Source organism: Amphiprion ocellaris, chromosome 5 (genome assembly GCF_022539595.1).
Source record: "Amphiprion ocellaris isolate individual 3 ecotype Okinawa chromosome 5, ASM2253959v1, whole genome shotgun sequence".
Lineage (NCBI taxonomy): Eukaryota > Metazoa > Chordata > Actinopteri > Pomacentridae > Amphiprion > Amphiprion ocellaris.
Genome location: NC_072770.1, coordinates 17,043,004 through 17,068,591, shown reverse-complemented (window position 1 = coordinate 17,068,591; position 25,588 = coordinate 17,043,004). Strand labels below are relative to the sequence as shown.

At 40.7% G+C, this 25,588-nt stretch overlaps 2 protein-coding genes across 3 annotated transcripts; one reads left to right on the top strand and one right to left on the bottom strand.

Moving 5' to 3' along the window:
- Window positions 1-443: 443 nt before the first annotated feature.
- On the top strand, window positions 444-21,341 carry grm6b (glutamate receptor, metabotropic 6b). The gene is made up of 11 exons (XM_035951964.2): window positions 444-948; window positions 2,366-2,952; window positions 6,765-6,981; window positions 8,296-8,431; window positions 8,606-8,760; window positions 9,061-9,201; window positions 9,322-9,522; window positions 10,310-10,449; window positions 12,450-13,073; window positions 13,151-13,462; window positions 16,619-21,341. Exons 2-11 carry the CDS (start codon window positions 2,422-2,424, stop codon window positions 16,856-16,858), a joined length of 2,697 nt encoding a protein of 898 aa, XP_035807857.2. The 5' UTR covers window positions 444-948; window positions 2,366-2,421; the 3' UTR covers window positions 16,859-21,341.
- On the bottom strand, window positions 19,792-25,414 carry traip (TRAF-interacting protein). 2 transcript variants are annotated; one of them, XM_023278357.3, is made up of 16 exons: window positions 25,238-25,414; window positions 24,909-25,027; window positions 24,773-24,830; window positions 24,581-24,664; window positions 24,340-24,379; window positions 24,122-24,249; window positions 23,942-24,036; window positions 23,501-23,614; window positions 22,158-22,245; window positions 21,966-22,055; window positions 21,793-21,881; window positions 21,525-21,680; window positions 21,332-21,377; window positions 21,147-21,251; window positions 20,994-21,044; window positions 19,792-20,327 (listed from the first exon to the last, which is right to left on the bottom strand). In XM_023278357.3, the coding sequence occupies exons 2-16, from the start codon at window positions 25,004-25,006 to the stop codon at window positions 20,220-20,222; spliced, it is 1,350 nt and encodes a 449-aa protein (XP_023134125.2). In that variant the 5' UTR covers window positions 25,007-25,027; window positions 25,238-25,414; the 3' UTR covers window positions 19,792-20,219. The 2 variants fall into 2 exon arrangements, with proteins under 2 accessions (XP_023134125.2, XP_054866428.1); XM_055010453.1 differs by having other exon boundaries at window positions 20,994-21,251.
- Window positions 25,415-25,588: the final 174 nt, after the last annotated feature.

Here is a 25,588-nt window from a genome sequence, read left to right as displayed (position 1 = left end):
AGATGTCTCTATTGGTACAGCAGACGGCAGTAGTGATGCAACGTCCAACTCTCTAATTGACATATGAGCTGCAAACTGATCTGGGGCTTCTTTTCCCAGAGCCTCAACTCAAATCAATAATAAATCTAATCCAGCTGCATTCTGTGGTGCAGAAACCTATTTTGCTCTGTGATATTCTCCACCATTGTGCATAGTGTTGACGGGTGTGTGTGTGTGTGTGTGTGTGTGTGTGTGTGTGTGTGTGTGTGTGTGTGTGTGTGTGTGTGTGAGACCATGAATCAAATCGCTGCTCATCTAATCTCTCAAAGTGACGGAGTTCCATCATGCTGGGGGGGAGGGTTCTGCATTTGCTCCAGCTGTATGAGAGAGAGAGAGAGAGAGAGAGAGAAAAAAAAACGGGCCAGTCCACCTAGTGCTTTCTTCACAGACGCCTGCATGATAATCCCAATCTGTGGCCATTAGTGCGCTGAGAGAGCGAGGAGAGGGTTCAAAAGGGAGAAAGAAAAAGAGAGAGAGAGGAGGGAGGGGGCGCCTGGACAGAGATGCACACAGAGGAGAAAGGACGAGAGCAGGAGGGAGAGCTTTTAAGGGATTTGGCAGTGATTTGTGGAATCTCACTGCTGTAATGTTGCGCTTTTTCTGCACTTTTCCCTGACTCTGCCATGATATCCCACCCTAAAGCTGCAAAAGTCAGCGTTTTCTTTTTGCCTTTATAAATCACAACTTTTTTTTAAAACCATTGTTCTCTAGTGCGTTTTTTTTTTTTTTTTTGGTCATTGCTGAGAGAGCACACAGACTATCTGAGATGCTAGAGGATTTACTTTTGGTGAGTGGAGGAGAGCCGTTACCTCTAGAAATATAATCACATTTTTGGACCATGGATGGAGGCCTGCGTGGAACAGCTAGTGTGATGGATAAAATCTGGACTGGTCGATGAAGACTGGGCAGGTAAGAAGTGTCTTTACGTAAAGGAATTTCTCTTCTTCCAATTTGGCTGTGATGGTATTTCCAAAAGAGAAACTGTCTGCAACAGTTGTGTGATTTATGCAGATCATGTTTCTGCAGATTCGCATCATGCTGACACTGGTTTTGAAAATCTTTTTAATTAACTTTAATGAATAAAATTTTGGATGCAAAGTGCAGAAAAATAGAAAAATGAGTTTAATCATGACAGTAAGTTGCAATTTTAAAGAAAGCAAATCTTTAAGCATGCAAACTGTTATTATCTTTTCATTAATACAGCAAAAACAAGATTCCCTGTCAGAAATATTGTCGTGTCCAAATTCTGCCTCTTCTACACTCTTTGAACTATAGTTATAATCTAAAAAATGGAAAAGCACAGTTGACTACTGAGGATTTTTGCAGACGATCCTCATGCAGATATAATTAACCTTCTCCAGCTTTTGGAGCATGAAATGCTCTGAAGGTTTACTTGATGTTTTTTGTTCTGCAAAATTTATAGTGTTTTCCATCATCGGCTCTCAGCTATTCGTGATAAAAGCTTCCAGTGTTCACTCTGTGTCATCCTGCATGCTGTCTAAAACCTCTTCTTCAGCCACAGCTTTTTAAACAAAAAAAAAGTGTTCGCATACATAGCTTGAAGTTTGTCCTTTCTTTCATTTTCTCTGCCCTACTTTAACACACAAAAGCAGATGTGAGTGTGCACTTTTTGCATTTATACACTTTATTACCTAATAAGGGAATCACTTTTAGCATTGACCTCTTCAACTCCACATACTGGCAGCTGTGCAATGCAACAATTACAATCTGATGTTGTACAACTAAAAGATATCATGCATGACATGCAAAATTATAGAGAAAAATCTATAAAATGATCTATTATTGACACAGAGAATTTTTATCTTTTGTAATGTAACCATCAAAAGTTGCAGGCTGTATTGAAATATTTTACTGGGAGATAGATAGATAGATAGATAGATAGATAGATAGATAGATAGATAGATAGATAGATAGATAGATAGATAGACAGACAGACAGACAGACAGACAGACAGACAGACAGACAGACAGACAGACAGACAGACAGACAGACAGACAGACAGACAGACAGACAGATAGATAGATAGATAGATAGATAGATAGATAGATGGATAGAACCCCCTTGGAGAAATTCAAGGTGTTCAGTAGCTCATTCATGTTATATTTAGGAAAAATAAGGAAAATAACGTGCAGATGTGACAGAATGAATCAAAAGAATATGGAGTGTTGCAGTAACTGTGATCTAAATAAAATGTTACTTTTCTAGTCTTCCTCTTCTCGTGAAGACGACCGAGTGTGTGAAATGCATTCTGTAGCTATAATGTGATGATATACAGACCTTAAAACCCCCTTTTCATCCTCCTCAGGTGTCAAAGGTAGAGGGAGTGGCCCGGTGCTGTCAGTACCACTGCTGGTCATCATCATGACATCAGAGGCCCGCTCATCCCATCCCTGCTGCTGTACATTAACTGGACACCAGACATGGCTTCAGCTGCTTTGGGTTCTGCTGCTGGGCATCAGTCCGGTGTCACTAGCCCAACAAGGCACCCAGCCTCAGTCCATCAAAATCGAGGGTGACATCACCCTGGGTGGACTCTTCCCGGTGCACTCCAGAGGACCGGCTGGGGTTCCCTGTGGGGATGTCAAGAGGGAGAAGGGGATCCACCGATTGGAGGCCATGTTGTACGCCCTGGACCAGATCAACAGCGACCCGGACCTGCTGCCTAACATCACTCTGGGAGCTCGGATCCTGGACACCTGCTCCAGAGACACCTACGCCCTGGAGCAGTCGCTCACCTTCGTCCAGGCCCTCATCCAGAAGGACAACTCAGACGTGCGCTGCTCCAACGGAGAACCTCCCATCATCCCCAAACCAGAGAGGGTGGTCGGGGTCATCGGGGCGTCCGGAAGCTCGGTGTCCATCATGGTGGCCAACGTCCTCAGACTGTTTGCGGTGAGATTGCTCCTCCTAATTCTCTTCATTGAACAGTGAAATCACAGTGAAAGGGAAGAAATTAGGCTGATATAGATGTAAACCATTATTCTTTCAGGATTTGTTTTTGAATCTACCCACAGCAGATAACTACAGAGGCACAGGAGTGGGCCTAAGACAATTCTAATGGGTTCCAAGATGATAAAGAGATGAGAAAAATAAGCTACACCAAACTGTGATCATTTTAAAACAAACTTTGCTCTCAGTTTTGCTTTTTCTCCTTTTAAATATTTAATACTTGAGACAGCTAAAGGTTTAGAAATGTCATACTACCAAAATAAAGATAAAAAGTTAGACACTATAAGCTACACCCAAACTGTGATCATTTTAAAACAAACTTTTCTCTGAGTTTTGCTTACTTTTTCTTTTCAATATTTAATACTTGGGGACGCCTTGTGGCTGAAGGTTTAGAAATGTTTTCAATCTTTATTTTGTTATACTACCAAAACAAAGATAAAAAGTGATACTTTAACCTCCTCAAGCCTCTGAAATCCTCTGTTAATAAGTGAGTTTGAATGAAAAAGTATTACTTCATTTTAGGCCATAAAAGACGAAAAAACACTAAAGAACATTTTCAGGATAAGAGTCAGCAGAGAGTACACCAGACAGTGAGTCAATATAAGAAATACATCTTTAATTTTTGGATGTTTAGACATGCACAGACATCAATAAGCAGAATTTATGTGTCAGAATTTACACTTTTAAAGTCGATTTATTATTCAGACTAGCTGGACTTTCATTTCTCTTCTGAACTTACCTGCTTTTCTGACATTGAAAAACTTACCTCTACATTTGGACCAGATAAAATTTTATTCAGACAATTTATGTTGTAAAAACTTATTGCTTTTGCTAATGCCAACTGTTCAACCAATTCGATCTAATGTGATGATGATATTATCATTGAAGCTGCTGATCTTGAAGGGCCTGTAATCTGAATGAACTTCTGCGTTGCAGGCTGTGATAATGACACTTTCACAGGGTTGTGAATCCATTGTCATGTGTGGTTCCTGCAGGCTAATCCCTGTTATGTGTGCTGTGCAGTTTTTTTTCAAAGCGATGATTGACCCTTGATAATTGATTACACTGATTACAGATTGCTTATAGCAATGATGGGACACTGAGTCGGCGTAAATCCCACATGATGCTGTCTGCAAGAACTCCAAATATGTCTAAATGCAATCAATCTCGGTCAAACTGGGGAAATTTGTGTAAGACATAAATGAAAGCAGATGTTTCTGCTTTCAGGGATGCTACTTGTCATTCTTGATGCTGAGGATGCTGAGTTGAGAGCCAAGGAGGGGCAGCTTGTACACAGGGCAGATGTTAACTACAGCATTATAGATCCCAACCTCCACTAAGCCCCTCTCAGCAGCTCAGGACCCTGGGCTGAAAATAGAGCATCGGGGCAGCGGGATGACATTGGCTCTGGGATAACAGCAACTTGTGACGAGTGTGGAGTAGATTTAGCTAAATGGTGTGTTTCCTCGTACCACCCATATGTGCTGCCCTCCGGACCGTGGATGCTCCTCGTATGACGTTAACCATACATCCAACATCTGCTCTTCACCGGGGCGGGAGATGTTTCAGCATCTACCACACATATTGTCGTTATGTTTTATGCAATAGGTGAGAGCAAATTGCAGATCCAGGTAAAAGTCATTCTGTGTAATCAGGCTATTTTTAAACCAACTTACATGTTTTATTCTACAGTTCAGCTTGTCCAGTTACAGAACATGCAGCATTTACTCATTGAGTTTTTTGTATAAAGCTTTTATAAAGTTTCCAAATAGTCCTGGAACAGTTCATTATGTAATAATGGTTGATGAATAAATATTCAAGGACTTGGAATGTGCAGATTTGCTCATTTTCTTCTTCTTTGAGTTTTGAACAACTTGTCAGACAAAATAAGCAAAATGAACATGCACTTTGTGCTCTTGGAAACTATTATGGACATTTGTTTTTATAAACTATCTAGTTTTATAAACTAGACAGGCTATCAAATAGTCTAACTGAGAAAAGGTGATGAATTTAGAGTGAAAATATTCATTAGCTGCAACCCAGCTCCTAATAAACATAAACTAAATATACAGCAGCACCAAAATGACAAGAATTAAAAATAAAAATAGCAACTTAAAATCTGACCCATTTTTTTTTCTATTTGGAGTTCATTTACTGAACTGCATTGAACATTTCTGTTTCTCAGATGGTCACAAACAACATGAAAATGCAATTGGGAAATGCAAAAATAGATTTGTGGAAAAGAGTGTAACACAAATTACCTTTGCTGTATGCAGACAGATCATGCTTACTGTCATGAGCAGTCACTTTCCAAAGGTCCATTCTGAGCCGAGACAAACCCCATAATCTGTTTAACTTTATACTGTCTAATATTTTATTGCACTGTTTTGAACTATAGCAGCTGCAGTTAAAGATCATTTTCTTCAACCTCAAAGAAAAGATTGCTGTAAGGTAATTAGAATAGATTGATTATTGATAAAATCAAGTGGTTAATTCAGCTTTCATGAAGCTCTTGGAATGCACCTGTGAGCGCATTTTCTCTACTGATTCCTTTTTGAGGATCATAAAAATACATATTCTCAAAATATATGTTTGTCATCTTCTTTTTAACTTGTACCAAAGCAGAATGTTTATCAGTGTTCAGTCCACTTCAGTCATTTCAGTCCTTTATCGACTGTGAGATTTCAGCAGACTAGATTATAAGAGGATACTTTTGTCAGCGATACAGCTCATTGATTTTAGCAAGTGAATTGGTGCAGATGTTTCTGTGGGATTAATTTGGAGAGGATTATGTGTTGTCTTGTTCATTACAAATTTGTACGCAAACATTTGAATCACCTCGCTGACACTGATACAGACTCTTCTAGACACTCTCAGTGGACTGGTCACTATGACATGATGGTTAAAGAGTTTTATTTACAGTTTAGATAAACTTCCACTGTGATTGAGGATGCGGTCTGGAATATAGAGGGCCAGCTGATCACTAAATTTGAGCTTGATGGGGTAAACGCAGAACAGCAAATTTAAGCTGCATGTGGCCATCAGAATTAAATATATTGTATGGCTTACAGCTGAGAAATGCTAACCTTTTTCTAGTCTCTTGATCTCTGTCTCCCTCTGTGCTTAACGTAATTTGGCTAAAAACCCCTCTAATCCTTCCAGATAATCTGTGAAATGGTTCTCTCGCTCCTCTCTCCTTCTCCCTTCACTACCCCTTGTGTCTACCTTTCTCTCTTCGTCCCCTCCAGAGGACCCGACGCTAAGCCATGCTGGAGAACCCGCATTAGCAGGTTCAGGGTTGAGGCTGTCAACATAAACTGTGTCATTAAAGAAGCAGCACACTAGTAAATTAATCTTCTCGTCCATTTTTTCCCCCAAACAAATGCTTTTACAGCTGTGGCTCCAACCATCTGCATTTCACGGTGACGTGAGCTACATCCTCGGCACAGACCAGCTCTCACTTGCCTCACTTCTGAGAATCAATGAGAACACAGGCTACTGAAAAGATGAATGCTCTCTATATTGGGATTTGAAGGCACTACAACTTGTCAGTATTACTGTGGGAGGCCTCTATTTAGACTCTATTAAGGGTTTGTCTGTGAGTAAGTGGTGCATCATCCTCTGACATGGTTCACTGCCTCTTCTTGTCATCCCTGTTACCTTTGGATTCACATATTGGCCTAATAATCAGCACTGCTCATATTTTCCACTTGACTCGACCCTTTCGTCACCACTGACCCATTTGTGTGTCTCAGATCCCCCAGATCAGCTACGCCTCCACGGCCCCGGAGCTGAGCGACAACAGCCGCTATGAGTTCTTCTCCCGTGTGGTGCCTCCAGACTCGTACCAGGCCCAGGCCATGGTGGACATAGTCAAAGCCATGGGCTGGAACTACGTCTCCACACTGGCCTCCGAGGGCAACTACGGAGAGAGTGGCGTCGACGCCTTCCTCCAGATATCCAGAGAAGCAGGTTGTGTGTCTGGCCGCTTGAATGTGTTTTTGCTGCTGTGACAATAAGGGATTACTCATTTGTCAAGCTGTGTTGTTCTCGCTCATTAAAAGGCTTAAATAGGAAAGAGCAATCCTTTAATACAGACGGACTAACAGTGCAGCCCATCCTATGGGTATAAAAGTACAAATGCTGTTACTGGAGCTCAGATTTCATGTTATCAAAAATAATACATAAATATTTACATCAGTGGTTGATAATGCAGATGTAATATGTTGTAGCAGCATCTTGCTTTTATTCACTGTAGCATCACAGTCAGTGTATTACTTATTCTGGATTAAAATATGTCAAGAGTGAATGGTTTGCTGGGAAATTATGCACAGATATTCAGGTCCCCAGACAATGAACTGTAATGAGCCAACTTGCCCCCGAGCATTTATATTTGCGTGTTTGAGTAAAATAACAACATGGTTATAATGATAGATAAATTAATACATTTTTAATAAGTCATCTCAAGTCACTTCACGTAGGTGAAGACTTTACAAATTTATGTTACGGAGAGAAACCCAGCAAATCCAAAGACCATCTTTGAGCAGCTCTTTACTAAAAGTTGAAAGACAAAACTCCTCCTCAATAGAAAGGAATTTATGGCAGAACCAGGCTCAGGGAGGGCAGCCTTCTGCCTCAACTAGTCGGGATGAGGATAAAAAGTAGATAGGCCAGGATAGTAGACAGAGTAAAAACTTGCAAAAAACGAATAGGCTTCCCATCAGCTTCAGCTGTACTTCGTATTGTGCGCTGCTGAGTAAATGTAGGCATGCTAACACAGGTGCAACTGATTAACAGTAGCATGTAAGCTATGTGAATGTGAGCATGTTAGCGCGAGTCTCAAAGCTCTTAGCATAGCTCTACACTTTTAGTCTTGCATTATTAATTATTGTGACTCAATGTGTCATAATTAATTATGTCTGGTTTACAGACTCTTAGGTTTCAGATTTGCTAAATACTATGAGATAAATGCACATGTACATAATGACAAGGCCAATGTTATACAGGTATAGTGTAAATACAGTTTATCATATTCAAAATCATAGCCTGGCAAATTAGCATGCTATCTTTTGATAATTAGGCTGATCAGAATGTCATCCTGAATAAAAATAGAAAAGAAACACAACTGTCACTACATGTTATATCTCTCTTTTGTAATAAATATGTTCAGTTTTTTCATCTTTGATTATTAAACATATTATATATATGTGATTATTTTGTTGTGCAGTGTGCGAAGAAAACAGGTTGCACAGTAATACCAACATCTTTCCAATGTCTCTGACACAGGAGGGCTGTGTATTGCACAATCCATAAAGATTCCCAGAGAGCCTAGACCAGGGGAGTTTGATAAAATCATCAAGAGACTGATGGAAACCTCTAATGCTCGTGGGGTCATTATCTTTGCCAACGAAGACGACATCAAGTGAGTAAATCTCGGCTGCATGCCATATCAGAGACGTGAAATCAGATAAATGATCAAGTGTGCAAAAGGACCCTGTTTTATATTTAATTGTCCAGTTTTCTACTAATTTTCAGCCCCTCTGAAGAGGAGTGATGTAAAAACAGTGAACTGAAGCCAAAATGTGTCTTCTTTCAGACGGGTGCTGCAGGCTGCCAAAAAGGCCAACCTGACAGGCCACTTCTTGTTTGTTGGATCTGACAGTTGGGGGGCTAAAAGCTCCCCAATTCAAGACCAGGAGGAGGTGGCTGAGGGTGCTGTCACCATCCTGCCCAAAAGAGCCTCTATTGATGGTAGGGCACCTCATGAAGTCTAACCAGCTATATGCAGTAGGAATACCTACCAAAGCCTGACACATGATAGATGAGTCTAATACCAGTGCAACACATAAAGGAAATTAATGATTGAAAAGTCTGATAAATCTTGGATCTGATATATAAAATTGAGTAAACTCAACCATGGTCATACATCATTGTGCACAAATTAGATTTTTTTTGCTGATTTGAACACATTATCATGTGTATCAATCAAAGACCTGTTATTTTTGACAGTTATGTGTAATTTTAATGAAAATGCAATGTGAAATGCTTTAGGGTTCGACCAGTACTTCACTTCAAGGTCTCTGGAGAACAACAGGAGAAACATCTGGTTTGCAGAATTCTGGGAGGATGACTTCAAATGCAAACTAACTCGGCCCGGCATAAAATATGACCCCAGTAGAAGGAAGTGTACAGGTAATAAGTTTACAGTTTAATCTGTAGGGTCACTGGAAATGAAAATTTAAATTTATCTTGTGCCGGTGCGCAGCTTGTCTCCTCATAATGACCTTGTGTCCCATTCTTGCTGTCTGCCAGGCGACGAAAGAATCAGTCAGGACTCTCAGTACGAACAGGAAGGGAAGGTACAGTTTGTGATTGATGCTGTGTATGCCATGGCCCACGCTTTACACAGCATGCACCTGGACCTCTGTCCTGGCTACATGGGCGTCTGTGAGAAGATGGACCCAGTAGAAGGACGGATGCTCCTCCAGTACATCCGCTCTGTGAACTTCAACGGTGAGCTTTCAACTTTCAATCTGTTTTTTATTCCGCCACTTTTCCCATGTAATGTGTGCTGATTTAGATAAACGGAGAATTAAATTCTTTTGCTCATACTTGAAGGGACTTGGTAAGTGATAAGAGAGTTCTGTTGGTAAAAAAAATCCTTGCTTCCTCTCTGCAAGGATGGTTTGAAAAGAAGAAAAGAAGCAAATTTAAAAGAGAAAACAGCAGAAGGGAGGTCAGCTTGAAGACGGAAGCTTTGAGATGTTTCTGCTAATGTACCTTGCTACACAACACAGCGCATTTCTTCAAAGCCCGTCTCCTCCCCAGGGCTGCCTCCTCGCTCCTCTCTATACACAACGCTCCTGCTTTTCATCCTCGTCTTTCATAAAAAAGTCACAGTTTGGAAAAAAGGAAAAAAGTGTTCTATGAAAGCATCCTATTTACTGCTCTCCCCGTGTTGGATGACCTTGGTTTGTATGGAAGATTTTCTGATTGAGCGCCTGCAGGGACCTGAGAGGAACATTCAATCACGTTAGAGCAACAGAGCAGAGTGCACTGAAAGACTGTGTGTGGAGGAGAGCCTTCACTAAAGAGCATCCTGCACTCAGCTTTCACATGATTGCGCAAGACTGAAGTAAGCAACACTAGCTGATTTCAACAGTGTGTGGGTGTTCTCTCTGCCGCTAAAGACCAGGGTGAATATCTCCGGCTAAGACAGCTTGAATTCCTCATGTCCTCTGATTCAGCTTCACTTTTCTGATGGCCCACAGATCACTAAAACTCTGTCTCCATCAAACAGGCAGCGCAGGAACCGGAGTGATGTTCAATGAGAATGGAGATGCTCCTGGTCGGTACGACATCTTCCAGTACCAGATGTCCAATGTCAGCAACCCCGGCTACAAAGATATTGGCCAGTGGACAAATCACCTGCGGCTCAATGTAAATATCTGTTTTTAATGGATTTGAGGTGCAACTTGGAATCAAGAAGCTCAGTTATTGCATGGAGGAATAACTCCACGTAATAACTGGAGATAGGGTAACATATTTACCCTACCTGCTTAATTGGTGGGACTTTCAACTTAGCTGCGTCCATATGACGTTGGAGAACAGACAAAGTTGAGTCCATTTCTTAATTGTTTGTTTATCATTTGTTTAATTGTTTTCTGAGCCATGAGTAGTCTGGTGCAGAATAAACATCTCCAAGTAGGAAAATGTTTCAGTGCATTCATAAAGAATCTCTGATGAATTTCTTTTATCATTTTGAGTTTGGTCCATAGAGTCATACTTTGTATGATCCAGAAATGGGAGTTAGATGATGGGTTAATTCCCTTTAGCATAAAGACTGGAAACAGGGAAGCTCCTGCCCTGACTCTGTCTAAAGGCAAAAATATTGAACATAAGCACCTCTGAAGCTCTAAAAAGCTGCGACTTGCTGGAGTCTTGCCATTATTGTAAAACTGGATTTTCCAAGTTGGCCTGCAACAGAATCCAATCACTGAGTGTATTTAGTCAGGGCCCACATTAAAAGAGTGAGGTGAGGGTCCGATAAATAAATAAAACCCAGTGTCTATCAGGCTCTACAGAGACTGAGGGTCACCCGATCTCAGCATACAGCTTGCAGGGATGAGTATCACAACTATCAGTGATAAATCTTCAAGCAGAGCAGTAAGGGGATTAAGAGTCATAGCTGATGCATGTATGTATGAAATGACACTATAATCCAGGACTGTTGCCTCCATAGGCATCTTTCTACAATGCTGAAAGAAATATTATTTTCTATTAAATATCCCTTTTTTGTCTGAAACAAAGAAGAACTACAGCAGTGAGCTTTATATGTACTAGTGTTTGTTTTTACCTTTGGAAATGTCCAAACTAGCTTTTCCCTGTTTCCAGTGGCAAGAAAGCAAAGCGTACTTGCAGAATTTCAAACAGTTTTTTAATTAAATAATTCAATGTTCATTTTCCTACAAGATTTTTTGTCACCAGCTGGTTAACTTAGCTTAGTGCAAAGAGTGGCTATGTCCAAAAGCAGCAAAATATGCCCACCAGAAGGTATAGTGTTAACTTGGGAGGTGCAGCGCTTCATTAGTTTATTTATTTACAAAAGGTAAAGTGTAAAAATGTATTATTGAGGGCCTACTTCTTGAACAAGTGTAGTAACTTCCTTGAATTTGCAAGGCCAGGCTAGTTGTTTTTTCATCTTTATGCTAAGCTAGTTTAACTGGCTGCTAGTTCTAGTGCAGTTAGCATGTATGTGGTACAAGGGGAGGTATAAAGGGTCAAAATGTTGCATTATTACTCTGCCAAGGAACGCGGTGGAGTTATGTGACGATCTGCATACATTTGTCCTTCTGTGAATTTATTTGTGCACAACATTCCTCAAAAAAGGACTGATGGATTTGGATGAAATTTTCAGGGAAGGTCAAAAATGACACAAGGACCAGCTGATTAGATTTTGGCAGTGATGCGGCTTATAGTCTGGATCCATGGATTTATTAAAGATTTCTGTGTCATTGCCAGATAGCGGCACTGTGTCAACGTAACCATGACAGCAAGTGAACACTATGCCAGCTGCCTGCATGAATTCCCACCAGCCGCTACATATTTCGGTCACGCAATTCGGTATCCGTACATTATGTACACATGCATAATACACGCCTGTACTCACTGCAAGGTAATTGTTTATTTAAGTATTTAGTTTGTGGGTAGATCTATATTAATGGACAGATTCTATGTTGCCGTGATTTTTGAATGCACAAATTGAGGAACGGCCTTCGCGGAGTTCTGCGCTCTCTGAGTGCTTTACTTGTTCCTAAAGAATTTATGATTGTTTCATACTTTTTCTCCTCTTAGATTGTGGTTCTTTTAATAATCAGAATTTTTGCCTTTTGCAAAATCGTAGCCAGTACTTGATGTGTGTTTGTGTGCATCCATCTCAGCCAGAGGAGATGCAGTGGTCGGGCGGTGACCGTAGGATCCCTGATTCGGTGTGCAGTTTCCCCTGTGAACCTGGTGAGAGGAAAAAGATGGTGAAAGGCGTTCCCTGCTGCTGGCACTGCGAGCTCTGCGATGGCTACCAGTACCTGTTGGATGAGTTCTCCTGTGACATGTGCCCCTTCGACATGAGGCCCTTACCGAACCGCACAGGCTGCCGGCCAACGCCCATCATCAAGCTGGAGTGGAGCTCTCCCTGGGCCATCATCCCCGTCTTCCTGGCCATCCTGGGCATCCTGGCCACCACTGGAGTCATCGGCACCTTTGTCCGCTTCAACGACACGCCCATCGTTCGAGCTTCCGGCAGAGAGCTCAGCTACGTGCTGCTGACGGGAATCTTCCTCATCTACCTCATCACCTTCCTCATGATTGCAGAGCCCAGCGTGGCCGTGTGCGCCTTCCGCAGGCTGCTGCTGGGGCTCGGCATGTGCATCAGCTACGCCGCCATGTTAACCAAGACCAACCGGATCTATCGCATCTTCGAACAGGGCAAGAAGTCAGTCACACCTCCCAAGTTTATCAGCCCCACCTCTCAGCTGATCATCACCTTTATACTCATCTCAGTGCAGGTAAGATTGTGAATGTCTCTTTCACAAGAATCAGTCAGATCTCTTGCAGAAGTCTAATACTCTTGTACTCTCTGCAGTTACTTGGGGTGTTCATCTGGTTTGGTGTGATGCCCCCCCACACTATCATCGACTACGAGGAGCAGAAGCCTCCAAACCCTGAGTTTGCTCGTGGCGTCCTGAAGTGTGACATGTCCGATTTGTCCCTCATGCTGTGTTTGAGCTACAGTATCGTACTGATGATCACCTGCACAGTGTATGCCATCAAGAGCAGAGGGGTTCCTGAAACCTTCAACGAGGCCAAACCAATCGGCTTCACCATGTACACCACCTGCATCATCTGGCTGGCCTTTGTACCCATCTTCTTTGGCACAGCGCAGTCAACAGAGAAGGTGGGAAATTTAAGATTTTACAGGTCCCTGCTGGTCATCAGAAGGCAATCCAGGGCTTTGCAAATATTCACACAACTAACTGATATTTGGAGCTTAATTAATTATTTCATAAACAGATTAGTCGACTGACCAACAAATATTTAGAAATCCCAACATTTGCTTATTCCAGGTTCTCCATTGTAGAGATTTTCAGTTTTGTCTTTTCATATATTGTTGCAAATTTAATGTTTGGGAGTTTTGGATTGACAAAGCAGCACATTTAACCGATAAACTAAGGAAATAATCTGGAGATTAATTGACAATAAAAACCAGAAGTGCACTTGGGGAGTGCAGTCCACATATATATATGCCACAAAAATATGCTGAGGTTAATTGGTTATTCTTAATTTGTCCATAGGTGTGAGTGTGAGTGTGATTGTTTGTCCTGTTTTAAGTTGTTGTATTGTTTTTAAGCTATTTTCTTGTTTTTACTGTGAAGCACTTTGGTCACCCGTTGGGCTGTTGTAAAGGGCTATACAAATAAACTTTGAGTTGAGTCCTCCAAAACAGGCTGAACTCCTTTCTCAAAATTTTAAATATAGCATTCCAAATCCGCATCAAAATTGAATGGGTTCCTGTTTGACCTTGCTTCACATCTCCAACATGTTTTATGAAATTCTGTCTTGTAGGTTTTATGTTCTCTTGCTCACAAACAAATGAATGCACTTAAAATAAACCTTTCCTCTGGCCTCGGTAACTGCAGTTCTACTCATATATAACAAGAGAATAAATAAAGAATAAATACTTTTCTACAATTCGGCAGAAAATCTTGTACTTTTCACTTTGCTGCATTTATTTGCCAGCTTTCCTTACTAATTCATGAAACTCTAAATGTTACATACAAAACATGATCAGTTTTTAAGATATGATGCAAATAGTGATTACTATTATTATTTTATATGCAGATTACCATCTAAAATAGTTCAAATTGGATTAATCAATAATGATTGATTAAATGTCACTTTTACAGTTACTACTCTGAAACCTAGCGAATACTTTTATTTGTCAATCTTTAATCACATTTTGCTGCTAAACCACCCAGTAAAATCAGAAATGCAGGACTTTTACTTACAATAAAGTATTAACATGATTTGTGAAAAACTAAAGGAAGCAAACAGCAACAACACCCCCCCCCCCCCCCAAAAAAAAAGAATCAATGTACAGATCGCATATAATGGATTCAGAAATAACTAGGTGAACGAAATGATAAAAATAGATTTCTACTAGGGCTGTCATGATATCAGATTATCAGTACACAGTTATAGTGGCATAAAGAATACCACAAATACTGTAACTGTACTACATGTTGTTTCTGTGTTGGCCCTGGATTGTTTATAATATTATCATATATATATTATTGTATTATTGAAATGATATCAATATTTGATTTTAACCCAGTACCTTTTTATTTATTCTTTAATTTACATTTTTACATTCCTAACTGCTACCCAAATAAATAGGGCTACATATAGCTATCTGTTTTCTTTACTCTCCAATGAAAAATACCCAATAAAATTTTACAGAGCCCAATAAGACGACATGGGACAATTTATTTTCTTCTACCAGATAAGTAAAGATATTTTATCTAGTTTTACATAAGTTAAAGAATAGCAGCAAATCTTCACATTTCAGGGGCCAATCATTGCTGCTTCAGCTCCCAGATAATGTAGGATTTTAAATTTACAGTAATATGAAAATGTCACTGAGGAACAGAAAAAAAATGATCAAACTCAGACACATTTTTAAAGATTTGTAGATAACATATACTAATTGATAGAGTCGTTTTTGTTTTTTTATGTATAATTAAACGTCACTATGTTCACTTCAAATTTTTACAGTAGAGCCTTTGTGTCAGGGTGAGTGCAGTAAACAGTGAAGTGAATCAAATTATGCAACACACTAATAGTAAGAGAGTAAATGAATCCCTCAGATGTTCCGAGTGAAATCTGAGTTTGCTGCCTGTCATGTCATATTTGCTTCCTGCTGTACTCACAGGACATCCTGCTTCCACTGTACTGAGAGTTTAATTTTGCTTGTGGGCTATTTTCTGTCGTCACAAAGTACGAGACTGTTGGGGGAATATTTGAAAAACAGAGACAGGCTTTGACTAATAGAGAGCTGCATTATGAGTCAGTCGGGCTGAAACAATTAAAGCCTGAGGTGCTTTCAAAGTCTTTTCACCTCCTCCAAATGGAAATGAAGTGAATTAAGAAAAGACGGGCAGGGAAAGAAAAGAGGTCAGATGAGCTAAGGAGCTGATAGGAACCCCTTATACAGCAATTCAGCCATCCCATTCAATTAATCATTATTTAGGAGACAAGCTAAATATAGACGGTAACTTTTGTCTGGCTCATGAAAGTAGTGACCATTATCCTTCCATCATGTGTAGGAGCACGTGCAGGAGGAGGTGATGTACCTGTCTGATGACTGTAATTACATAAGGAAGCACCATTCATTTTCTGTGAGCCAGTCGATCTGCTCGCCTCGGGCCGCGTACATAAATACAACCCACTTTACTACTAAATCACCACATCTCCTTATAGAAATGGAGAGGTCACTGAGAGGAGCTGGGAGAAACTCTGCTGAACGGACAGCAGCCTGTGTGATAGCAGGATGTGCTGCTGCTCAGGATAGTGTACAATTTATGACTTATTTATGGCACAAATATATCTTATTTATGGCACACATGGCTTTATTTATTCATGACCTGCACAGTTTTCCTGAATAATGAGGAGTTCATAATTTATTGGAGGCAGATCTCGGGAGAAGTCGCATCTCATTATTACTGTTGGATTTTTGCAATAAGACGAGCGCCAGGGAAGAGGAGATGTGGTCAAAGACCATAAATAGAGCATCCTTTCCCGACTACATATAGCAGGTCATAAATCATTCATCAGGAGGAAAAACACTGCCTCCTGTGCTTTGAGATGAAAATTGTAAGGACTACATTGTGACGGCATATGTGATTACATGCAGTGTGTTTTCTTGAACTTCATCATAACATTATCAGCATACTGATGGAAGAAATTCCAAGAAATATGCAGGAAATAATTGAGAATTTGTTGACAGGTGAGTTTATGAGCACGTTTTTCCTGACCTCCTGTGTCTCCGTTGCAGATGTTCATCCAGACCACCACCCTGACGGTGTCCATGAGCCTGAGCGCCACCGTATCCTTGGGCATGCTCTACATCCCCAAAGTCTATGTCATCATCTTCCACCCGGAGCAGAACGTCCAGAAGAGAAAACGCAGCTTCAAAGCAGTGGTGCAGGCGGCCACCGTGTCCACGCACCTGTCCATGAAGTCTAGCGAAAAACAGAACGGAGAGTCTAAGATCGAGCCGGACAGGTCACAGTGAAATGACACAACTGAAGTCCTACAATGAGATTCATTATGATGAGTGAAAATTTTACTGCTAGTTTTTGGCTGGATGTTTTTTTTCCCTCCCCTTTAATTATGGAATGAAAATGCCAGCAAAGACATTTTGTGGATGATGTTTCTTTTCACACTTACAGTGGGTACGGAAAGTATTCAGACCCCTTTAAATTTTTCACTCTTTGTTTCATTGCAGCCATTTGCTAAAATCAAAAAAGTTCATTTTATTTCTCATTAATGTACACTCAGCACCCTATCTTGACAGAAAAAAACAGAAATGTAGAAATTTTTGCAAATTTATTAAAAAAGAAAAACTGAAATATCACACGGTCATAAGTATTCAGACCCTTTGCTCAGTATTGAGTAGAAGCACCCTTTTGAGCTAGTACAGCCATGAGTCTTCTTGGGAATGATGCAACAAGTTTTTCACACCTGGATTTGGGGATCCTCTGCCATTCTTCCTTGCAGATCCTCTCCAGTTCTGTCAGGTTGGATGGTGAACGTTGGTGGACAGCCATTTTCAGATCTCTCCAGAGATGCTCAATTGGGTTTAGGTCAGGGCTCTGGCTGGGCCAGTCAAGAATGGTCACAGAGTTGTTCCGAAGCCACTCCTTTGTTATTTTAGCTGTGTGCTTAGGGTCATTGTCTTGTTGGAAGGTGAACCTTCGGCCCAGTCTGAGGTCCAGAGCACTCTGGAAGAGGTTTTCTTCCAGGATATCTCTGTACTTGACCGCATTCATCTTTCCTCCAGTCGTCCTGTCCCTGCAGCTGAAAAACACCCCCATAGCATGATGCTGCCACCACCATGTTTCACTGTTGGGATGGTATTGGGCAGGTGATGAGCAGTGCCTGCTTTTCTCCACACATACCGCTTAGAATTAATGCCAAAAAGTTCAATCTTGGTCTCATCAGACCAGAGAATCTTATTTCTCATAGTCTGGGAGTCCTTCATGTGTTTTTTGGCAAACTCTATGCGGGCTTTCATATGTCTTGCACTGAGGAGAGGCTTCCGTCGGGCCACTCTGCCATAAAGGCCCGACTGGTGGAGGGCTGCAGTGATAGTTGACTTTGTGGAACTTTCTCCCATCTCCCTGCTGCATCTCTGGAGCTCAGCCACGGTGATCTTTGGGTTCTTCTTTACCTCTCTCACCAAGGCTCTTCTCCCACGATTGCTCAGTTTGGCTGGATGGCCAGGTCTAGGAAGAGTTCTGGTCGTCCCAAACTTCTTCCATTTAAGGATTATGGAGGCCACTGTGCTCTTAGGAACCTTGAGTGCTGCAGAAATTCTTTTGTAATCTTGGCCAGATCTGTGCCTTGCCACAATTCTGTCTCTGAGCTCCTTGGGCAGTTCCTTTGACCTCATGCTTCTCATTTGCTCTGACATGCACTGTCAGCTGTAAGGTCTTATATAGACAGGTGTGTGCCTTTCCTAATCAAGTCCAATCAGTTTAATTAAACACAGCTGGACTCCACTGAAGAAGTAGAACCATCTCCAGGAGGATCAGAAGAAATGGACCGCAGGTGAGTTAAATATGAGTGTCACAGTAAAGGGTCTGAATACTTATGACCGTGTGATATTTCAGTTTTTCTTTTTTAATAAATTTGCAAAAATTTCTACATTTCTGTTTTTTTCTGTCAAGATAGGGTGCTGAGTGTACATTAATGAGAAATAAAATGAACTTTTTTGATTTTAGCAAATGGCTGCAATAAAACAAAGAGTGAAAAATTTAAAGGGGTCTGAATACTTTCCGTATCCACTGTATATAGATTATTCAGATCTACTAAACCTGGAATGAAGCACAAAATGGACCACTTTGCACAAGGACTGGGAGCTTTTTTCTTTTTTGTGACGTCCACACATGCACCTCAAATTGACAAGGAGGTATTGTTAGTTTTAACTCTCCCTGGGAAATGCTGTTTAGGGGGAAAAAAAAAAAAAAAGCTTAAATGGCGACCTTTGCCCTACAGGAAGATGTACATGTGTGTGGAATCCCTCGGGGTCAATGAGACTGTTCACTGGCTCCAAAAGCACTGCATGGGTTCTGTGTTTTTATGTGTACATGAATGTTCTGAAACATTGTTCGTAAGGGGTGTCATCTCTTTTTCTTCTGATTGCACTGGAAGAAAGGACTTTTTAAAATGCACCGCCATGTCCTGTCACTGCTCCTGGAAAGGTGTGATGAAGCACCAAACTAGCATCACTCATCAGTCCGGATCCAGTCACGCTGCTTTAATTATGGTTGTAATAGCAATTATTATGGCACAAGCTGGGTTTTATCATGGAAACTGAAAATTCATTAGTGCAAACAGGATACAAGTGATTGTGAGCAGGATGCTTATCTTCTACCTGGTACTTTTACTTACTCCACCGTGGAGAACAATGTTTGGCATTTCCCCATATTGTCTGTTTAAATATCAAGCAATCTGCTCGAAGGTCAGTTTTGTATGGCAACATGCCAAAATCATAGATGAGCTACTTTTATGTCAATGCATGGGAACCATTTAAGAAAGCTCTGTTTGATTTTGTGCCATGTAAGATCCTCCATCACAACAAATTCAGACTATTAAAATTAATTTAGGTGATGGCAAAATAACAGGCTGAGTCAACAACAGGCCCTCTTCTGCCAAAATACTATTTGAAGTATATTTTTTCTCACTTGATCGTAATGTACAACTCAGGTTTAACTGTTTTGGGCTTTTCCTTGAGGATTTCTCTCTGCACTGGCACAACCTCTTTAATATAAATGGATCCAGCAGTAACCATGTGCATTGCATTTTTCCTCAGTGCAGGAATCCTGCCAGATTCATGCCCTCATGAGAGAAAGCGCTGTTTGTGCTGCCCTCTGCAGGACAACACAGCTCAGTGACACAACTGTGAAGAAAAGTCAAGAGTGAATCGTTTGTAGACCCCACACAAACCTTAATAAAAATATTGTTTATTATTTGAGTTGCATCACACCGGACCATTGAAACAGAAAACACCTACATCACATCTACGTGTAGGTTAATATGGGAAGACTCAGTGAAAAATAACTGAAGTCGAATGAATTGCAGACACATTGATCTCACACATACACAGACTCCTACACAACTACAAAAGAAGGTTTCAAACCTAAGACTGGTCAGGACACAGTCTGCACACACAAGTTCATGTCAACACACACAAAAAAAATGTACAGCAGGTTTGCTGACATCACCAAAAATCCAGCATTTGCTGTCGAATCGGAGGCGAGTTATTGCTTTTAAAATAAAAGTTCAAGCAGAAAGTCCTGTTTGGTGCTGAGAGGCAGAACAGCACCAACAAGCTTCTCCCCTCACAGCCTCCTGAACTTTGATTCCAATATTTACTCAAGGAAGCCGTCCAGAGTGAGACAAGTTGAAATCTTGGGTGGAGGCCTGGTCACTTTTTTCCTTTTAGCTTTCATCAGCGGGCGAATCTCTGATAAAGGAGACTGGAGTGGAGCATTTAGTGAAGGAATAATGCAGTGCAGTTTGTACTGAAGGTTTTTTCCTTCATATTTGTTGATTTCAGAACTATGGTCAGACACATAGAAATAACATTTACTTGAAGCTCAGCTCATTCTTGACGTTTAATAGAGCTGTTACTAGTGTGTTGCTTTTACCTAAGCTTGAAGAAAACATTGTGTGGGTTGAGAACAAAATTTAATAATGAATGAAACTAAGCTGGTATAATATTCCTTTGCATTTTTAAATGAAATTTTGCTGAATGCCAGGTTAGTATCATATTGTTAGGTTTGACTGTCTTGATTCCACATTGATTGATTCCAGAGACCAATAAGTAGCCAAGATGCATTAAAAAAAGCTCAACTACCTGTTTAGAACATTTCAAAAAAGCATCGCTGCCTCCTCCTTCGCTGAAAATCTATGAACATACAAGTATATTCATTTTAAAAGTTAAACTGACACTTGACTGAACCTCAGTTGTCAGTGTTTGTGCAGTTTAGGCTTCACGTTTCCACATCACACATTCGTTTTATGGAGAAAAAATAGAATATTAGAATAGTGAAAGTCTGAAGAGAAACCTTTCTTCACAGAGAAGTTCAAACATCGTAGAGAAGTAACACAGACTGCATTCCAAATGACAGAAAAAAGGATACAGGTTGAATGAATTTAGTTCGTCCTCCTAAACCATCATAACCAGTTCTGACCTGAAACAAACAAACAAAAACAATTCTTTCAAGAAAACAGTCAAGGAATAAACGGCTCCTTGCAGCAGAAGACTTTGAGGGAGATGGTTGTGTTGTACATACAGCTCCAGGCTTCCTCTGAGGGTCCAACATGCTGCCGAAAGTCTTCTTTCTAAAGAGGAGGGAGTTCCTTAAAAAAGGATCCAGGGCTGACTCTTCATCTCGGGCCTGAAACACCAAAACACATATCAGTGGAACGTTGACTACATTTAGAAATGGACATTGTCGAGTGACCATTAAAAACATACCTTTCTTGATGATGAAGTTTTTTCATTGTGTTTGGACACAGATGTTCTGAAAAACAAACCATTTTACAGCATTTTCACTAAATTCTTTAAGAGAATCGTTGACAAAGTTTAACACCTGGCTCTGAGCCACTAAGACCTCATTATAACAGAGGAACACACATTTCATTTCCACGCTGAGCAGCATGAAACTTACACAGGTGGGTCAAGACGCATCTTCTTCGATGGGACCTGCTTCGGTCTCTTGGCCACAGCATCCGGTGTAGTGATGTCATAGGTCATGTTGAGGTCAATGTCCTCACAGTCTGCCGGCTGGTGGAGGCGAGGCTGCTTCAGCTCCAGAGGGGCCGGACTAACAAGTAGGCAGAGACACGTCATCAGCAAATTACCTATAACAAGTGCATTTTAATGACAGTCAGGTGAAATATTGAGGTAGTTTAAAGTCCAGCGGCTGGGAGACACACCTTTCAAAGACGAGCCGGCTGAGGGCTTCATTTGTCCGTGACGGTGTGCTCAGAGTCTTCTGAAGAAACTCCACCTTCTTCTTCAGACTCTGTGAACAGGTTAAATGGAGAAATCACAACCACGGACTCCCCCGATAACAAAAATAAAAGCATGCTTTTGTCAATTTCCTCACAGAGATTTCTTTGTCAGCATTTGCCAAATCGTTCTGCAGAGACTTCATGTCGTCTTTGGTCTGATTCACCTCCACTGCAGCTTTTTGTAACTAAAATGACACACACACACAAAAGAAAACAACTATGCCTTAAAAAATTCACATCCCACAACTAATTCTTCTTGGTGTGGTGACTTATTTAAATCAAGTTACCTTGTTGTTTGAGGAGTGCACTTCTCTCTTTAGCTTCTCACACATGTCATTTGAAGACTTCAGTGTTCCCTTTAGATTATCATACTCTCTGAAACAGAAAGGAGGAGATACATGGTGACGGAAAGTTGAATTCATTAGGACTGCAGTTCTAAATGAGGTCTTCCACCACAATACTCCCTAAGATATGGATGTCGTCCTTCAAGGTATACCTCCAGAAGGTTTTGAGGGAAGAGCTGAAGTCTATTTGCTACAAATATTACAATTAGGGAGTTCAAACCTGATCCTCCATCATACAAGGTTGGGAGTCATACTAGATGGACAAAATCATACATGTGTTAAAGTTTCATAATCCCAGATTCATTAAAAGATAAAACATGATAATGGCCTTATTATTGCAAAGCACTTATAACCACTACAAGTAAGGTTACGTTTTTCATTATGGTTTGTTATTCTCCTTGTTTTTAGCAGGAATATGCTAAAACTATCAAACTGATTTTCATGAAACCTGGTGGAGAGGTGAAGTGCAGGAAAAAAGTTACTTATTCAATATTGATCTGGTTTGGGATACAAAATTGCATATCACAGAAGAGTGGAATATTGACTTTAGCGTCGGTCTGAGATCTCAGACTGTCCCTACTAGTTTGTTCTGTATCAATGTGACATGATGCCAACAATCACTGACCGCAGCAGGAGTGTAGCTTCAGGAGCCAACAAGCTGTATAAAAACAAAATAAAAATTCCTCAGCAGTACTTATTAAAATAAGAATTATAGAAAGTTGACACTGTTGGCTGCTTCTGTGTTTATATAGCAACAAAGAGAGACCTCCCACACCACACTGTCAAAGCAAAGGTGCGGTTACAACTGAGTGCCACAAAAAAAAAGCAAGAATTACGGAAAAAAATAAGACTTTATTGTGCACCGACTTCATTTCAGCTCAGTGTGACAGCTTCTACAGCTGTTTAGCGGCTGACCTTGGCTTCTTCTTTACTTCACTATTTCAGTATGCTGCGGAAATGGACTGAAGCAGCACAAACACAAGGCAACTGAAGGAGAAACACGTCAAGGGAAAATAACATTACACAAGTTGACAACAACTTGTTATGTCCATTCAATGTGTTTTAAAATGCTAGTGTGGACTAAAAGTTGTGGCTGAATTATTTTGTGGCACTCGTGTACACAAACGTGCTGGTTGTACATGAAAGGAGGAAAAAAACATCTTTTTGTTTTGGTCTGAGATGCTCCAGTAACAACCAGTGGTTTTGAAAGTTGTACACCTTTAAACTGAAAGTAAATTAAAAAAACAACATTATCTGACATGACTAATGCCACTAAAGTTTCTTACTTTTTGAGAGAGATGCAGTAGATTGAGAGCTGCTCAACTGCCGCCTGGCTGACACCCATATCTGTGATCATGGACTCCACCTCTGCTCTCTGGCCCTGCAACAACACGTCCAGGCTGGGGACAAAGCAGCAGCATTAGAGCCCGTTTTACATTGAAGGCAGTGTACTATGCAGAGCTTACAGACATTTATCACAAAACATCACAAATGTCACATTAAACGAAATATTGTCAATTCTGATTGCACACTGTTGTTGATGTAAATAAACACAGATGACAGGTTTAGGGTTCTAGTTGATTTCTCATAAATGTGAATATGAAATTGCTCATAGACATACTAAAAATTCTAAATGACCATCTACAACATCGGTCCCTCGTGTGACTTTCGAAGTCTGTCCATAACCAGAAGTACAAACACGATTGTGCATAGTACACTGCAGGTACCTTTCATAAGTTTTCATTTTGGTCCTGAGTCTCCGGGCCTCCTCCTTGGCAGCCTGAAACTCATTCTGCTGCGTCTCTAAGTATGACATCTGTTTCTGTAAGTGATGAAAACATTATATAAGATATGTAGCTAGGATCTGAACAAGTGTAGGTACAGGGTTTCAACAATGTAGAACATACTCTCAGGGCACAACACAGCATCTCCTTTTCCATAATCTCTTTCCGCACACTGTCCAGGTCTCTCCTCTGCTTGTCCACAGTGTCCCTTAAACTGTCCATCGCCTTCTGTTTGTCCCGCCAGTCTTGTTCTACCAAATTGATCACACAAATGATCAACTAGCACGGCTTACTTATCACAATTAAGCATTACTCAATCACAGCACACTTTGTTTTCTTACCTTTAGAGCTTAGAAGTGCCTTCATTCGACCCACCTCATTCTGACGGAGGGAGAAAAACAGTGAGAACAAAAGCTATGATGCTCTAAATTAAACCCAAATATTATGTGGCTTTTGTTTACGATTATTATAGGCAGAAAGAGTTACAAATCGTATCACTGATTCATCTGTGCTTAAACTATTTATCAGTTAAAACCTCAAAACCTCCAGTGGTACCTTGGTTAGGTTCTGTAAGTTTGGTACCTGCAAGCTTTCTGGGTCCGCTGTGACCTCCTCCTCTCCGCTGATGTCAAAAAACAGCCTGTTGATAATGTGCCTGGTGCTCACCTGTACACAGAGCACAACAATAAGTCATTTAAGTTAAATATTTTCTCTGTTTGGCAGGTCAGTTCAGTCTGAGCTGGTATAATGTTGGAATTTTGGAAGTAATCATACCTGCTTCCTACACTGTGGACAGGTTTTAGTGGGGGCTGTCTGAAACCACTGAAGAAGACTGACAGGAGATAAGAAAACAAGTTAATTTGGAAAATCGCTATCAACTCCATTTGACTTTTTAATTATATGAAGTTACCATTCATAATGGAAAGTGTGTCCGCAGTGGATGGCAGCCACATCTCTGGAGTGATCGAAGAAATCGGAGCAAATTGTACAATATGCTCGGATAGGCATCTTTCTGACACAAAGATCTCCCTGTCATGGCAGTAGGAAACAGGATTAGAGGAAAACAGGTTATAACAACTCGTAAACTTTGTTATACTCTGTCTAATGAGACGTGTGTTTGTAACGTTACAAAATACTGTCTGACGTCCACGCTGGTAACATGTCACTGGCTAGCAACGCTCGTTAGCTGGCTAAATGTTGATTATTAACGTTAGCTTTATCACCAGTCGACATACTCACCGAACAGAGACGTTAAGTTACAGCACAGTCCTTCGAAATAAAGTCAAGCATCCCTATTTGTATCTGGAATGTATCATTTCAATCCAGCTAAGGGGCGAATACTAGAAAGACCCTCGCTAGCTAACACAAACACAAAGCTTCCTCCATAGCCGCTCCGTTTCCCCGCTGTACGTTCAAACCAAGCTCCGCCCCTTCAAGCTGCGTTCACGGCTCCTCGTATTCACGGGAACTAATGTCACTTGCGTAACCAGTTTATCATGGATGTCATTTTTTCTTTTCAAACTTGAAAACAGAGCCAGTATTTTAAAAAATGATGCTTCGTTTTAGACTTTAGAAATATAGCCTAAAAAT

What these genes read in the sequence shown, in the direction of transcription:
- grm6b (XM_035951964.2), top strand. Translation starts at nt 2,422, where the DNA reads ATGACATCAGAGGCCCGCTCATCCCATCCCTGCTGCTGTACATTAACT. An exon ending in CAAATCACCTGCGGCTCAAT is followed by an intron (nt 10,450 to 12,449) that starts GTAAATATCTGT and finishes CATCCATCTCAG; the next exon opens with CCAGAGGAGATGCAGTGGTC. An exon ending in TTATACTCATCTCAGTGCAG is followed by an intron (nt 13,074 to 13,150) that starts GTAAGATTGTGA and finishes TACTCTCTGCAG; the next exon opens with TTACTTGGGGTGTTCATCTG.
- traip (XM_055010453.1), bottom strand. Translation starts at nt 25,006, where the DNA reads ATGCCTATCCGAGCATATTGTACAATTTGCTCCGATTTCTTCGATCAC. An exon ending in GGCACTTCTAAGCTCTAAAG is followed by an intron (nt 24,250 to 24,339) that starts GTAAGAAAACAA and finishes TCAATTTGGTAG; the next exon opens with AACAAGACTGGCGGGACAAA. An exon ending in AAACTTCATCATCAAGAAAG is followed by an intron (nt 21,252 to 21,331) that starts GTATGTTTTTAA and finishes TTGGTGTTTCAG; the next exon opens with GCCCGAGATGAAGAGTCAGC.